Source organism: Zygotorulaspora mrakii, chromosome 4 (assembly GCF_013402915.1).
Source record: "Zygotorulaspora mrakii chromosome 4, complete sequence".
In the NCBI taxonomy this organism is placed as follows: domain Eukaryota; kingdom Fungi; phylum Ascomycota; class Saccharomycetes; order Saccharomycetales; family Saccharomycetaceae; genus Zygotorulaspora; species Zygotorulaspora mrakii.
In genome coordinates this window covers 1,213,350-1,229,897 of record NC_050722.1, presented here as the reverse complement: position 1 = coordinate 1,229,897, position 16,548 = coordinate 1,213,350, and the positions used below count along the sequence as shown (strand labels likewise).

At 39.4% G+C, this 16,548-nt stretch overlaps 4 protein-coding genes across 4 annotated transcripts; 3 read left to right on the top strand and 1 right to left on the bottom strand.

The window, feature by feature from the left end:
- Nucleotides 1-2,810: 2,810 nt before the first annotated feature.
- On the top strand, nucleotides 2,811-3,953 carry HG535_0D06260 (uncharacterized protein; the record flags this gene model as incomplete). The annotated part of the gene is made up of 1 exon (XM_037288749.1): nucleotides 2,811-3,953. The coding sequence occupies one exon, from the start codon at nucleotides 2,811-2,813 to the stop codon at nucleotides 3,951-3,953; it is 1,143 nt and encodes a 380-aa protein (XP_037144644.1).
- Nucleotides 3,954-4,660: 707 nt separating this feature from the next.
- Nucleotides 4,661-5,143, top strand: HG535_0D06250 (SRPBCC domain-containing protein; the record flags this gene model as incomplete). The annotated part of the gene is made up of 1 exon (XM_037288748.1): nucleotides 4,661-5,143. The coding sequence occupies one exon, from the start codon at nucleotides 4,661-4,663 to the stop codon at nucleotides 5,141-5,143; it is 483 nt and encodes a 160-aa protein (XP_037144643.1).
- A 1,608-nt stretch (nucleotides 5,144-6,751) lies between these two features.
- Nucleotides 6,752-7,753, bottom strand: HG535_0D06240 (2-hydroxyacid dehydrogenase; the record flags this gene model as incomplete). Its single annotated transcript, XM_037288747.1, has 1 exon — nucleotides 6,752-7,753. One exon carries the CDS (start codon nucleotides 7,751-7,753, stop codon nucleotides 6,752-6,754), a length of 1,002 nt encoding a protein of 333 aa, XP_037144642.1.
- Nucleotides 7,754-14,113: 6,360 nt separating this feature from the next.
- On the top strand, nucleotides 14,114-16,036 carry HG535_0D06230 (uncharacterized protein; the record flags this gene model as incomplete). The annotated part of the gene is made up of 1 exon (XM_037288746.1): nucleotides 14,114-16,036. The coding sequence occupies one exon, from the start codon at nucleotides 14,114-14,116 to the stop codon at nucleotides 16,034-16,036; it is 1,923 nt and encodes a 640-aa protein (XP_037144641.1).
- Between the last annotated feature and the right edge of the window lie 512 nt (nucleotides 16,037-16,548).

Below are 16,548 nucleotides of genomic sequence, written 5' to 3'. Positions count from 1 at the left end.
CTTGTGTAGCTTGGCTGTATCGGAACGCATCGAATTTTGCGCTGTAGAGTGCATTCGGTTTTACATTTATTAGTGGGAGACCAGGCTTACCGCCAGAAACAAAAAGACATGTATTGCAGTCAATTATATCAGCTAAATCGAAATTCGAAGAATATTATGCTTATTGCGAACGTAACGATATATGTTGTTGCTTTTTTCCTGGATCCCACACCTACGAGATTTTGGATAAACTCATGATGGAAAATAAAGCAGAACATCATCTGAACAAAGTGGAAAACTGCATCAAACCTTTCTTGGTAGGTGCACATCGGGTAGAACATACTCTGTCGATTCGCGTGCGTTCAGAAGGGCAAACCGACCTATAACGTAGATAACCAAGCACCCCATAGTATTCGGACGGATACGTGTCATCAGAGATGCACTGACGTGGTCAATCAGTATAGCATTGAAGGAATGGGACCGTTACAAGAAAAATTCAGATACCAGTAGGCCCACTAGTTGATGCTACGACATGGTGGTGTTCCAGGAAGTCGTTTTATCCCAATTTGTTTTACCCTCCGGTTTCCCTTCTTTATTCAGTACTTCTGGAGCTGGAAAAACATTTTCACTTATTAAAAAGCTAATTCGTAAAGATCGTAGAAGCTTATGTAATGGCAACATATAAAGAATGATGCTACTTGGAAATCGTTTTCCAAATTATGATATCCACGACAAAGAGCTAGATGTGTACACCTCTGAGTATGACGACTTTTTGTACGTTCTCTCACACTCAGGTGAAGATGATTTGGATGTTAATTCGGATTGAACTCGCTTGCCTAGTAACAATCCTCGTTCTGCGTTTTTCATTTTCCAGGTTAAAACAATGTGGATTTAGCTGATAAATACGGTACCATCGTAGTTCATGTTCATGAGTATTCACTTTATGGAATGGCAAAGTTTACTGTGGGATTGTTGCTTGCGATCGTAAGGAAAATCAATCGTACGTGGATGAGGGTTAAACTGGATAAGTTCGCTCTGAAAGGGTTAGTTGGGCAGTACTTGCATGGAAAAACAGTCGGTATAAAGATACTCAAAGGAAAAAAAAAGGTGAACAAGAGCTTACCTCGAAGTACTCATTTGATATCTGACTTTGCTACTCGAGTATCACATGTGCAACCCGCATTGACCCGTTGGATGGCTCTGGCAAGAGCACTTGACAAGAGCACTTGACAAGCTACCGCCAGACATTTGCAATTCAAAGATCTTCCTGTGGCGGCATGAGTTACGAATTGATAAGGTTAAGAGTTTCTTTCCCGTCTTTCTCTGTCATGGTTCAACACGTGTAATTTGTCAGTTATAGACATTTCCATTTTTTCCGGATATCCAATTTAAATTACCCTAATGTTCATTTTATGTATAATATATGAAATTGTGGGCTCCAAATATTTCTGTAAAAATATGGCGTTTCCTTTATCAATGTTCGACCCGATTAGTATGGACAACTCCAAAGGTGACTTACCCCCTCAACATCTCTTAAATGAAAATAAATATTTTATTTTCAACATCAATATAGCGTCAAACGCTCCAAAAGCAAACGTTTTTATTATCTGCAAAAATCATGTAATAGACTGAAATAGTACGGCGTCAGATGCCAAGTCGGCATTGATGGTTGGCATCCAATACCTCACACACAACCATGCTTTCCTCTTATGAGATCAGTTGCCTTCCTTCACATTGCTTTCATTTGATTGCATCATTCTGGAGTTTCGATAGCACCGTATCCACTATTTGATGACAAGTCCCGTACTGGGGCCGTTATAAGACGTTAGACAAAAATCTCCCACGAAATACACGATGCATCTAATGAAAATGTTATTTGTTTTGGAATTTGATAGTCAGAGTATATTTTGATTACGTTTTGATGTAGCATTTTCATCCCACCAATTTGACTAAAGTTATGGTATGTCTTCTTCATTTATACGGTGTTTTTTCAGCATTCTTCTTGCATCCTGTGGTTTCCTTTTTTTCTTTCATACATTTTTTTCTTTGCTTGGCCATTAAGGTAGACAGGTACTGAAAGGCGGTGTATGCGATAAGGCAAAAACGAGGCAGAAGCTCATAATTAGACATCTCGAATATTCAAGGGATGTTGGTGATGTCGAATAAGATTTACTTGAGTAACTGAATAAGATATCGATCACATCATGTTTTTTCTTCTTTCGGTACAGATTTTTCGTTCATTCACAGTTCTGGGACTTAAAACGAGTTAGTGACTATGGCTTATTGAGGTGCCGTTCGCTTATGACTTATACTATACGCCAGGTATGTTATGTGGCCCTTCCTTACATTATGGAAAATGATCGAATGACGATGAAGCAGGTTTCGCAAGTCGAATGCTCCGAGGAAATTCTTAAGTTATGTAGATAACCATTTTCCTCTCACAATAAACTACTTGAACAGGAAATTACACTTGCAGATAATGTACGTTGTATATATGGGATCCATTTCCTACAGCAGACAACACACCAATTATCTTTCATCATTCCATTTACTCGCTATTTGTTGTAGCATGATGAAACTGCAAATTTAAATGGATAATAGCTTCATATGTAGTCAGATGCATTCGTCCCCATGAGCTACTGAACTGGTAATTCTTAATTGTTCCGATCTCGCGCGTGCGTTCTAGTTTTTTACTGTGATGATAATATCCTACTTACAATGATCTGATAATTGCGCAATGCATATATAAGACCATCTGGATCAGTTCAAGAAAGCAAATCAGATGTCGTGCTCTTAAAGTAGATCAGAAATCTAATCAAGAGCTCGAGAAGATGCCATATCAAGAATTGTTTGCTGTCGAACGTTTTATGGACGCGTATGAAGAGTGCGTGAGTTACAATCTTGGAGAAACTTGCTGCCACTCTCTGAGCTTAAATGACTTTGAAAGAATCACAGGCGAACGTGTTGAGTTCGACCGTTCGGTCAGATTTACGTACGGCTCCATTAAAGGCTCACATGGAGTTCGCTCGCGGGTTGCTTCTCTGTATTCCAGTGAAGATATAGAACTTAATAAAGACAATGTGCTTATTACAAACGGTGCTATCGGTGCAAATTTTCTGGTCAATTATGCTCTGGCTGGTCCAGGAGATCATGTTATTTGTGTTGCTCCAACATATCAGCAACTGAGCAGTGTTCCGAGAATGTTTGGTGCGGAAGTCGATTTACTGGATCTAGAGGCTTCAGACGATTTCCTGCCGAACATTGAAAAACTGAAGGTTTTGGTAAGACCAACAACTACATTGATTGTGATCAATAACCCTAACAATCCTTTGGGTTGTGTTATTCCGCCCCACGTTTTGAAACAAATTTCTGATCTAGCCGCTGACCTTGATATTCATGTTTTATGTGACGAGGTTTACAGTCCTCTCTTTCATTCATGCGACACGACACCATCACTTTGCCAGATGAACCCGAAGGCTATCATAACCGGCTCGATGTCAAAGGCCTTTTCTGCTGCTGGTTTGAGATTAGGCTGGGTAGTTTCACAAGATAAACACTTCTTGAGCAAAGCCGCGTCTAGAAGAGACTATAATACGATATCAGTATCCATAATCGATGACTTTGTTTCACAATATATTTTGAAGAATTACAGAGAAGTTTTAAAACACAACCTCAAGTTGTGCAGAGAAAACTTGTCAGTTCTCAACGATTTTGTAAATGAGAATGCTGATAAGTTCTCCTTTTACAATATCCCTGTCGGTGGTGCTGTTTGCTTGATAAAAATTCACGGTGTCTCTGACACATTCAAATTCTGTTCAAAACTTGCCGAGAAACATAGAGTGCTTTGTGTTCCTGGTGAAACCTTTGGAAAACCGGGAACTATCCGTATAGGATACGGAAACTCAAAAGAAGAGTTGCTTAGCGGGCTTCCACTTCTGAAGCAAGCGTATACGGAGTGGTTCGATGAAGCATAGTTTGATATCATGATTTCTCACTTCTGCAGAGGATATACCAGTCCCCGCATAGTCGTAAAGTGCTCCAAACATATATTGGACCTTGCCATAATCACCGAATAGAAAAATAAGTGAAAGCAAACAGAATGACGTAAATTTTGCAGTACACACCGAAAAAGAGCAATTGATCTATCTTCATCAAAATTTTTTTAAATAGGCATCCTTATTGTGTTAACATATTATATTTATCAAGAGTATCTACCGCAGTCAAAAAGCACTAAACAATGACAATGAAGACATATAACACGAATAATTAATAAGACTTGGAGATTTCTCTAGGAGCACGTTGGATGAGCCAAATTCAACACCCTAGAAATCATAAAGACATAACTACGTTGCTTCACTTGAGTTAATGATCCGTTTGCTTTGTATTCATACTATGATTGGAATCATTTATCATATATCGATTTCAGTTCTCAATGAAAAATGATAAGGCACTTTAGGCAGAAAAAGGACATGAGAAAAAAAAAAGACATTCGACGGAAATAAAGAACACTTTTTAGCTTGTATTGATAGTGTGTGCACAGTTTGTCTATTGTTCTAAAGGAAATGAAAACTATACATGTGATAAAAATTCTGGTGAAGTGCTATATAAATTTGGACGTGATTTAATGGTCACAGAAGGTTTTTTTGAAACCAGACTGTTTACGAAGCTGTTACAGTAGGCAATGGTAATTCTTCAGGATTCAATAGTTATACATAAAGACGTGGAAACTGTCCGCAGGGCGTTTTTGGACTTTGCAGCTTATTCAGTTTGGAGGTCGCTGTTCATTCAATCCATCAAGGTAACAACCCCAAACAAGGCGCCAGATAGCCCCATCCTTTCCGGTGACACTTTAGAAGTAAAAATCATTTTGCCCGTTTCACAGAAAGAGAACATATTCGATCCGGTAGTTCTGGAAAACTCAGAGCAGCGTTTTCGGTGGAAAGGTAAGCTAATATTCGATTCAATTTTTGCTGGCGAGCACAAATTTGAATTTGTTTCTATCGAAAATGGGACTAAAACCTCTTTTATTCAGTCAGAAGAGTTCACTGGACTTCTCGCATGGCCACTTCTTAAATTCATCGGTGAAGATACCCAGAAAGGCTTCTCTTTATTCAACGAAAAATTCAAAGAACATGTGGAAAACACCTCACTATCTGTGGATTAACTTTCACGCTTTAAGGATTCACATACTTTCCAAATTCATACATTTTTTTATTTTCACTTAGTAGGCCATTAAATAGCTATGATTGTAGGATGGTTGTGAAAATCTGCGCAAGCAATAAATTGACTCCTTTTTTGTTGTTTGTTCAAGGGTACTGTGACTTTTTATGCGGACTACCATGAAGTCAAGTAAAGATTAGGTGACTTTACAGGTTTAGTTCTCTCTTCATCCTAGTCTAAAGAGATACATGCTTTTTATAACTGTATTTGTTATAATCCACATTAGCGAACAATAACTGATGACCGATCAGCATTTAAAGAACCAAACAATAGAGTTGAGTGTAATACAATCATATGGATAGTAAAAACGAGGCTATATGCAAGTCGGCGGCTACCATACTCTCATACAACATATGGTTATCGAGTGCCTCATTTATTAGATCACATTTCAAGAGTCTCCAAAACAATCAGAATCGAGACCCTTTCCTCCTGGAGCGGACCAAATTATACTGATGATACATTTATCTCATATAAGTTCGGCACAAGATCTTAACACATTCAGGCATTGGCGGCATACTAGGAAGGTACCTCACAGTGGGCACTGACCATCATTAATCCGCGTCATCATCATCTAAGATTTGAAGTAAATTATAAAGTGAAAAAAAACTCTTGAAAACTGTGACGTTACAAAAACTTGCAACTGACAGGATTGTTTGTAGAACACAATAAGTAATCAGCCTCAAACCAGACAAGCGTCGGAGTATAATCATACAAAATGCTAGATTCATAGCTTGAAACAGCCTTGAGATATCCAGGTAGGGACATGAACTTCCGCTTTGGGTATGTGCTCTCGGGCCCCCCAGCTTTCTGCACTACTTTCTTATTCCAAATTTTATTAAAACACGGCCTTGATCCGTAAAAATTGGTTTCGATTAGTTCAGCAGCACGTCTTAGGTTTCAGAGACTATGATGTGAACTGGAAAACTCTGACTGTTGAACTTGCTCCTGCCGAAAAAAATGCACTATCAAACTTTACATGGCAAAGCAAAAGCGATAGATATTTTACAAGGACATACATTGACTACGAAACCTGAAGTAAAGGTATGGAAAGGAGGTTGTATCTCTGTTTCATGCTTTCTTGGTGTCTCGAATATCGAAATCGAGGAGAACTAACCAAATTTTTCAATTCATGTTCCCCTTATGGCAGCATATTTGGTGCATCCACAGAATTATACGCAACCTGCAGACAAAAGTAGGTATCAAAAACAAAAAGCATTTAGCTTTCTTTCCCATATGGACTGGCTTCCTCACTGAGGTTGGTCTTCGCACAGAGAGAGAGCTTCGGGATCCCGAAAATCCTTGTGAAAAGATAGTATATACAGAGTATATACAGAGTATATCGTGAGACAGGTCTCTCGTTACGGGGAGTGAAACAGTTGGTATTAGCAGTTACAGGAGGTCACCCGTCTATATCTAACCACCCCTCCAATTCAATCTTACATCCTATAAACGCGCCCCGCAAGAGCTAATTTTCCTTCATCATATTATACAATAATGAAAGTGTATTGCACTATAAAGATAACACATAGGGAAGTGATAGCAGCTGATCCGCTTATCCTTTGTATTCGAGTTTCGTTGGCAAGTCTTCTTCTTCTTCAAATTTCTTAATACTAATTAACGTTGTCTTTGCAATGGAATCCAGAGCCTCTGTAGTGAAAAAAGCTTGGTGACCCGTACAAAGGACATTAGGGAACGCGGTCAATCTTTGAAAATTAGCATCCTTGACAACATAACTGGAAAAATCCCTGAAGAACAAATCCTTTTCATCTTCGTACACATCTAATGCCAAAGCTCCCAGGATACCCTCTTCAATTGCGTATATCAATGTTTTTGCATCAGTTAGACCACCACGACTAGTGTTGATGAGAGTGGCCCCTTTTTTGAACAACTTGATCGTTTCCATGTTGACGAGATGACGCGTTTTGCTATTCATTGGACAGTGAAGACACACAATATCCGACGTTCTGATGAGCTCTTCCAGCTCAACGTACGGAATGTCGATTGCCTCTACATCCGGATTCTTTTTGACATCCATGGCTACAACATTACAGTCGAAACCCAGTTTCATAGTCCTGGCAACGAGAGCGCCAATACGCCCCGTACCGACTATACCTACTGTTTTCCCGTGCAGATCCTGCCCGACTAACCCGTTCAAACTGAAATTATCTAGTCTAACTCTCATCCAGGCCCGATTGATCTTCCTTACGATTGCAAGCAACAGTCCCACGGTATACTCCGCAATTGCATAAGGCGAATACTCAGGAACGTGAACCACAGTGATACCATATTTACCTGCAGCCTCCAGATCCACATTGTTGTAACCTGTACAACGCAGAGCGATAAGCTTAACACCTTTCAGAGCCAACATTCCAATAATTCTGGCGTTTGCATCATCATTCACAAAAATGCACACACCCTCGCAACTCTCGGCTAGCGAAGTTGTGCTCTCCTCCAGCAATTCATTGTGGAATAGAAACTCGTGCTCCTTGTCTTTGTTGGCCCTACAGAACGTCTCTCTATCAAAATCTTGCGCACTGTATACTGCAATTCTCATCTTATCGTTACCCTGTTTTCTCCTGGTTTTTTTCCTGAGCTTGCAAGCGAAGTCAGGTTTCCTTCCATGCGTCTAAGCAGCATGAATGCAATTCGACGGCCCTTATATAAAACTGCGAACTAGATTCTGGAATTGACCCCTTGATTTCTCTGCTTTAGAAACAATGCATTCCATTGTCTATATAGCAAGCATTTTGCCGCATGAGTTCTTTTACTCCTCTTAGCAGCTGAAGTCAACAAAGGACTTTTATATTTCCGCAGGACACTATCGAAATTCGATATTCACATGAAACGGCAAGGATATTGATATTTACCATCTAGATCAACTTTTTTCTTACAAGATTGCGGACGAGCACACTATAACTAACGAGGGAGGAGGGGGTGCTTGCTAGAAAATTTCACTTCCTTAATTGCTCAATTACATGACGCATTACGGCAAAACACCTTTCTTATCTCCTTGCGTGTTCGTAAGCCTTTTAGGTAACTTACTATTATGCTTTTTCAGCTCATTCTATACGTGCGAGAGCACCATTGTTGACGGATGCCTGTATAGTTGTGTTTGCCGCGCCTGTGTTTTCTCGAAATCGACTTCCGCATACAGGTAGCGCTGGACCAAATAGGTACTACAGTCCTAGATGTCGTACTAATGTAAAGGTGGTCATCAAGGCATCGAAATGTTAGCTTCAGCAAATTCGGTGTTGAGCTTGTTGAAATATAGTGGGGACTTTGTAATAGCGACGGGGTATCAATCATTACTTCAAGTGAGATTTGTTTAGCCGCATGCTTGCAAAGCTGTTTAGTTGGCCTCGGAGGCCTTTGCAAATCTGTACTTCGTGTGTAACATCCGTGAGTGCCTAGCAATCTTATTTTGGATAGTCATGGAAGGAATGGCTAAATATGAATCTACTCCCATCAAGTTCATATGTGAGTAACGTAGTTATCAATAATTCGTGTTCTTATTTTTCGCAGGTGAAAGTCCAGCTGATGTTTTTATTTTTCTGATGGTTCTTCTGGCGTAGAGAAGGTTTGTGGAGGCTGAACGTGCAGGCGGAAGCAAGTGTCCGTTACTTGGTAAAACACGATCTCCGACAAGACGATCAACATAGCTCAACGCGAGTAAAACTGATTTTTAAAGATGTATTGCGCTTACTAGCGCACCCACAAGCCGAACGAAAGTGTCACGGTGTCTACTATGCATCAAGTGCAAATTCTGTCGTTGTTAAATGTTCCGTGACTAGAGCTATTCCGCCAAACGATCTGGCTCCAAAAGACTAGCCTTTAGATTTTCTGTTGCAAACGATAAGCTGGGAAGAGAACGCTCTGAAAGAGGTGTTCTTCGCTATTTATGTCAAGATACGCAGAGAGCTCCGTTCGCTGATGTACGAGTGGTGTCATGAAAAACAATCACTTTTGGACTCTTTTGAAATGAACTATGGAATTAGAACGCACATAAATCTCCTAAAATTCACCCCAACGAGTTACATCCCATCAAGACATCATCACCCGCTCTTTTTTGATATTTCTTGCGCCTTTAGTCGTATGCTGAATGGCGGCGGCCCCGGATTCAATAGCGATCCAGATTGTCGTGATCCGTGAGGAGTCTTTCTTATCGATAGAGGCCTTCTCATTCCTTGAGAGAAACCCTCATCGAGCGGGCTTGAAACCTGTGCACGTGGCAGCATGAGAGAGTTAACCGTGCTTTTTGAAAATGAATTAAGTCCTCAATCAGCTAAAATGTGAAATCAGCAAAGTATAGCATTTCTTCTACAAACTACATCGAGTGGACCATAAAACAAAGTTGAATCAAGAAAACGCTTTCTTGATATAGTTGGTCTGAAAATTGCCTGATGCATTTTTTTTAGTTTCAATTTCGTATTAGGAGCAATGGACAGCGGAGTTGACCAAATCATTTTGGACAATCTTAGAAAGCTATACGAGTTATGCTTGACCTACGTCTCCATGGTATCAAAATACGAACCCCAAATACAGTTCATCTCTAAATCGCGCTTTAAAGTTACGCCAAGGTTGATTTCTGGTGCATCTTCACAAGACATGCACCATGATGATCTGCATTGAAAGCATAAGGAAAAGAATAGAAAAAAGCATATATTAAGCGTTGAAAGATTTGGGGGGGGGGGGGGTTATACGTCTGGCTGGTACTATCCTGAATGGTTGTTCTTGTTCAGCGACTGGGCAGTGTTATTCAGCCTTGGAAGAGCACTTCAACGAGCAGAATTAGTGAATTCTGTCATATAAATAGTCTTAAATTCATTAGCGCTTGATTGGTAGTATTGGAGCATTTTTCAATGTAACCAAGAAATAAAACCGGTTACTTGTCTGACTATGAGAGATTCTTCGAAATCTCTCAGGGTCGGTATGAGACCAAATGGGTCTAGAATTGGTAGTTGCCTGAACATGAACCTGCTCACGCTGTCTCGAGCTATAGAAATGTTCTTACTTACCATTTCAAGTGCTCTATTCAAATTAGGTTTTCTCCCACAAAATTATTTCAAAAACAAATGTTTCATTTTACTTCACCTCCGAATGCCGTACGAGACTGTGTAATACCGTATTCTTGCACAGGTAACTGATAATTTAGTTGAAATACAGAGTTTGAAGTCGGTCCTCTTCGTACTTACGTTAAAGACGTCATCGAGGATTTAAAGTAATTGATGACAAGAAACGAAGGCAAAGAGAAGGCAATAGTATGTAATATACTAGCATTCTAGAGGCAGACTTGACCTCTCCATTTATTAGATGGTAAAAAAAAATGAAGATTTATATCAGAATTTATATTTTGTTGGGATGATTGTTTTTTCTTTATCGGCGCATAATTAAACAGGCCGGATGTTAACACATGCGAAAAAGCAAGAATCACATTAAAAAAACAAAACAAAACAAAACAAGACAAAAACCAAACACAATTACAGTTGCAATTGTAGTGTTTTATGATGTTTTTATTAATTGTGTGATTCTTGCTTTTCGTAGTCCGTTGTAAATGTAGTAGTGTTTAAGACGTAGTAGTGTTGTTAGCTTCCATTAGCAATAACACGCTACAACCTGATATCAACATTTATATTAATATTAGCCTGTGCTCCTTGTAAAGGTCTTCGATTTCAAAGTCACTGGTGTAGTTTTATTGAAGAATGGTACAAAAGTCACTATTTAATATTCCTGGACTAATGTAAATATTGGATTCTCTAAAGGAAAAAAATTTAGTCAAATGTGAGTAAAAGAATAGGGAACATCTGAAAAGAATGCCAGCTTTATGTATGCAACAGATTGCACTTTTTGAGTGTAGCTCCTCACAATCGGATAGCTTTTTGATGTTTATCTGCGCATAGATGGTACAACTTTAGAAAGTCTTTCGCTACTATGAAGGTCCATATATATTCTGTCAAACACATCTGGTGTTTTTAACTTTTCTTCCAATCATAGTCAAATCTCTGAATTATGAACGACTCGCTCTTTTTGATCACACTTCTTAGTCTTCCACATGGAGTAATCTTATCTAAGAGCTTGATTTTCCTCCGCTTGTTGGTTTGGACCTCCATAATCAAAACGAACGTCTCATGTATAATAGAAATTAAAGATATTTCAGTTCAAAAGCCCTATTCTTGTTGTTTAGTAAAAAAGGTAAGGTGAACTAAGCATCCATCTTAGTACCATACACAGATTCAGATTTAAATGAATTACTGCACTGTGAGAACACTTTTTTCTTGAACGAATTTATTCTTACGGAAAACTGTATCGATGTAACGTCAAAGGCAAATTCCTTTTTGCTTCAATATTCTAGCAGGTCCCTTTATTTCATTTCACAAGAGCCCAGTTTGACTCCGTTAGTGGAGCACATGCATTTTCCGTCGGCTGCTTACAGGACACTAGTTATGAAATATGAGGAATGTTTCAAGCTTTTAAAATAGACTCTGGGTTTAAAGCAACACGCCCATCCTAAAACAAATAAAAAATCAGCGGCTGAACACGTATCCAGACGGATAAAATTTAAAATGAGAAGAACAAAATGTTGGTATACTTGACAAGAAACCATTTCCCGACGTCCAAAAATATTTTGCTTCTGTTGTATCAATTATGCCCTGGAAAGAACTTTATCAAGAGTCTACTCATTCTGAAATATTCTTTTGTTAAAATTCCAGTTTCAATGAACATGAACATAAACATTCATCTTTTGGCCTCCAAAGTGTTGACCGGAATCCAAATCTACGTGTATGTCATTTCGTTTTCGACAGATTTTTATTGCGGAAAAGTTATTTTCTCTGCTGATTTTCAGCTGAGCGTTCTCCAACTGAAAAGTATGATCCTACTGTTCATTTTCGGCTGCGAACAGGGGGAAATTGCTGTGATCTTTCTAATACTATTCCGTTGTCGATACTTTCAAATATCTAAATGGTACTTTCTCTGAAATAAGACAATTAAGGCATGAGCAATTTGATTCCATCAGTACTGGTTGTCTGAGCTGTATCTACAGTTAAACAACCTATAAACAACCGGTAATCATATTTGGTAACACCTAAACTAATAGTAAGATGCGCGCAATCCTCGTACATTGCATAAACCGGTCGATAGATAGTTATCTAAATTTATCATTCCATTTACTGCCATCATCTTTACGATTCTCTATTCGCGTGACCTTTTCTGAGAATACCACGATTCTGCCAAATAAAGCCTACTGGAGATACCAAAAATGGGATCAGAGCCTAAAAAATCTTATACTGTTGTAAAAAAGAATCTTGAATCTCCAATGCGTCAAAGGACATAACCCCCCCCCCTCCCCAACTTCTGCAAGCATTTGACGGTTGATGAAGAGCAGCCATGAACTTTGGTCACGACGGACTTGCCTTGCTCATTTAATGCGCAGCCCTGCTGACAAATGTTGTCAAATTTAGTGAAGTGGTTTGAATTCAAAGCATTGTTAGATTTGCCAGAGCTGAAAACTTATTTCCGTTCTTGACTTAATACCACTGGATCTAAAAAGAAAGCTGGGTAATAACGTCAATTTTTCCACCCAGCGAGAGGCTAAAAATACAGTATATGTGAGAGAGCAGTCGATCGAATCATCATTCCGATCGAATCATAATTCCATTTGTGTTACTCGTTTATTTGCCCAATAGGATGGGACTTTGATTAGTGCAATCCATGTGCAGAAAAGAGTTTTCCCATTTTTACTCGGTTCGGCAGTCTATTCCAATGTCGTCGCCGCCGTCAAGATCTTGCTCTTCAATACAGAAAAAAAAACGAATAACGTCAAGCATGATTCTACATTCAACTTATCGAAAACAAAGCGACCTTCAGAATTATAATCAACGTTAACTGCACAGCTTGTCAGTTCTTTCACTATCACATCGATTTCTCCTATTTCACCTGACAATTGTCTTTCCCTACATCATACACCATAACCTGCGGATGCGTTTGTCTCAGCACAATTTCTTAGTCGTGATACCTTTGCACATGTGTGCTACATACATCTCTTGAAGTGTAATTCTTTGGCACGGGCTTGCCACTTAACTTCTTCATACGTGACTTGCTTACGAGAAGAGATCTGGTAATCACTTTACTATTGGGTGATACAAATCTTTGTCATACTGCTCTTCCTGTTCAGAAAGAGTCAAGAAAATTGATTGAATAATAAAATCTAATTTCAAAGCTGGTTGTTGAGATTACTGATTCAATTAGTTATTAGGTAGCGAGTATAGCACCCACACTAACAAAGATAAGCTTTTCCTTCCTCTCTTGTGATTGGTGCTGCTCGAGCATATCCGCGTTTCTTTTTTTAATGATCTTTTAGGAGTATCTGCTGTTTTAGGTTCCTTGTTATCTTTTTACGAGTCTGTCTCATTTTAGGTTGTGTAGATCTTTCCAAAAAAAGGCTACATTTTCATCGACGCCTGACGCTCTTGAATAAGATTTCTCAAATGCTGATAAGACAGTCTACAGGATACACGATACGGCGGGTTATTGTCGCAGATATTTCCAATCACTCTAATCTGCTTTTAAGATCGTTTACAGCTGTGTGATTGGTCGAGTATTTTTGACAATGCTCTTCTCATAACGATTGAAATCTATCATCAAGATCGTTTTCAGGCTTACGAAGGTAAATCAACCTGAATTGAAATAAGCAATATCTCAGCTTTGCACGAAAGAGGAAAATGTCTGACAAGGACAACACCGGTATTCATTATTCTTTCACTTTTCTTCAAGCAGTGTCGTAGTACAATCTGTGTCATTGTCAATGTGCAATACAAATAAAAATGTATATAAGTCAAGCTGCTTCCTATGGAAGATGAGTTGATGGGTTTGAATATCTTCTAAAGGAGCAAACACAAACAATAATTCAACAGCCAAAATGAGAGCTTTTGGATTGATTATTGCTCTATCCCTTTATGTCAAGGTCTTGCTGGCAATTGCGGTATCCAAACAAGTCAAGCTAGGTAACGTTTCTTACTATGTGGCAGGCACACCCGAATTAACTATCCATGAGAAACTCGTTAGCGAGTTAGTCGGGTCTTTGGAAGACTCATTCCTTTTCCCTTTGACAGTTATCAACCACTCTGGTAGTTTGGACTACTCTGTCCTAGAATCAGTTTCTGCAAATTTCTCCTCTTCCGACGACGTTTTTTCTGCTTTCTTCCTTGAAACTGTGCTGGTTCAATCTTCCAACGTCGAGGTGGCTTCTCTCTCGAACTCATCCATATCGACTTTAGGTGTGTCAAATGTTATCTCTTTGGAAGGTAATGCGCTACCAAATGGGCCTTACTTTGGTTCTTTCTTGGAAGGAAAGTTAAATGTTTACAGAGCGTACAGACTATACGCAGACCATTATGCTGCCTTCCAATCTGGTATCGTACCATCAGATGAAGATGCTAATGATTTCATGGTTCTTCCAGCAGGTGTTGCCGTCGCGCATGCACAAACCATTGCTGTTCCTTCGAAATTGTATTTTACAGTGACAAAAGAACAACCACTAGCAGGCTACCGTGTTGCTGTAAAGGATCTGTATGATATTGCAGGAATCAAAACCAGTGGGTCCTCGAGAAACTATTATGACTTATATGATGAAGCAAACGTCACATGTCCTTCTATTCAACGTGTTCTTGACATGGGCGCAGTAGTTGTGGGAAAATTGAAGTTGACACAATTTGCCAACGGAGAAACACCTACAGCTGATTATGTGGATTACCATGCTCCATTCAATCCTAGAGGAGATGGTTACCAATCTCCTTCATCTTCATCTTGTGGCTCAGGTGCTGCAGAGGCAGCTTACCCTTGGTTAGACTTTACCATTGGTTCCGACACTGGTTGTTCTGTTCGTTGTCCTGCCGGATCTCAAGGATTATACGGTTTAAGACCAACTTTTGATGCTATTTCCCTGGATGGTGTCATCCCTATGAGTGATATCATGGATACCGCAGGCTATTTTGCCAGAACTCCAGAGTTATTCAAGGTCTTTGGTGAGGCATGGTATGGTGCGAATGAGAACATCTCTGCCAACTACACATCTTTCCCTAGTACAGTATACACTTTCGACATCGAAGAAGTACCAAGCGCTTACATAGAAACCCGCGCAGGTCCAGAGGCACGCGCCATGTTCCACGATTTTGTAAGCAATGTTGTCAGTTTCCTCAACGGTACCAATGAGACCCTACCAGTTTATTCCAAGTTCACTGCTGACACAGGAAGAAATCTAACGGAAGTCAGTAACAACACATGGTCTGGATTGGCTGGCTACTACCAGTATGTTAACATTTGGGAAAAGTTTTCAAATGACTACCAAATGGCTTTCGATGGTGACACTCCTTTCTTAGATCCAATTCCAAAGTTTAGATGGGACTGGGCATTTTTCAACTTCACAGAGACTCGTTATGAAGAAGCACGTGCGAACAAGGAATTGTTTGATGAATGGTGGAACACTAATGTCACCACTCCAGACAGTGAGACATGCTCCAACTCTGTGTATATGTTCTTATCAAATGTTGGATCAACCACTTATAGAAACGTTTACAGAACAGCACCATCTGGGGGTCAAATGTCAGGATTTTCAGACTTAATGATTTCTTCTTTTGCACGTACTCCTGAAGCTATTGTGCCTCTGGGAGAAATTGCTTACAATTCTACCATCACCCTTACTCAAAAATACCTACCTGTTACTGCAGCCATTGGTGCAGCACCAGGTTGTGATTTCATGGTCTTGGATCTAATTGCAAAATTAGGGGAGGCTGGTATTATCAACGAGGTTGCCACCGGTCAAAGACTCTTCCCTTCAAACTAAAAATAAAACTTGGCAATTTTTAGCCTTCTTCATGTTGACGTCTACTAGAAGACCAACAGAAAATGAATTACAGATACCACGTAATTTTAGTTCTTTTAATCAATATACCGAAACTTCCTTAAATAGTTAGTTACACAACTCTTTTTTTGCTTCTTTTTTTGCTGGATGTATTCTAAAGCACGCATCAAACCTTGCGAAATATTGAATATTCATTTGATGACCTTACGGACAACATTTATCGTCACTTTTCTCTTTGACGTTTCGGCTCTGTTGCACTCTGACCATATTATACATAAAAAAGCAGTCAGCGAAGAATCATTACTCACGCTTTGCAGTAATCAGTGCGATCAGTACGAAATGTGCTTTACTACACCACCGTAGCAACCACAAACACTGATTTAAAGTTACACAGCACAAGCTCCAAAAAGGTTAGTTGAGCTTCTATTGAACGTGCCGTCTTTGTTTTACATTCCTGGATACCCCACGAATAGATGAAATTTATTGAGCACATT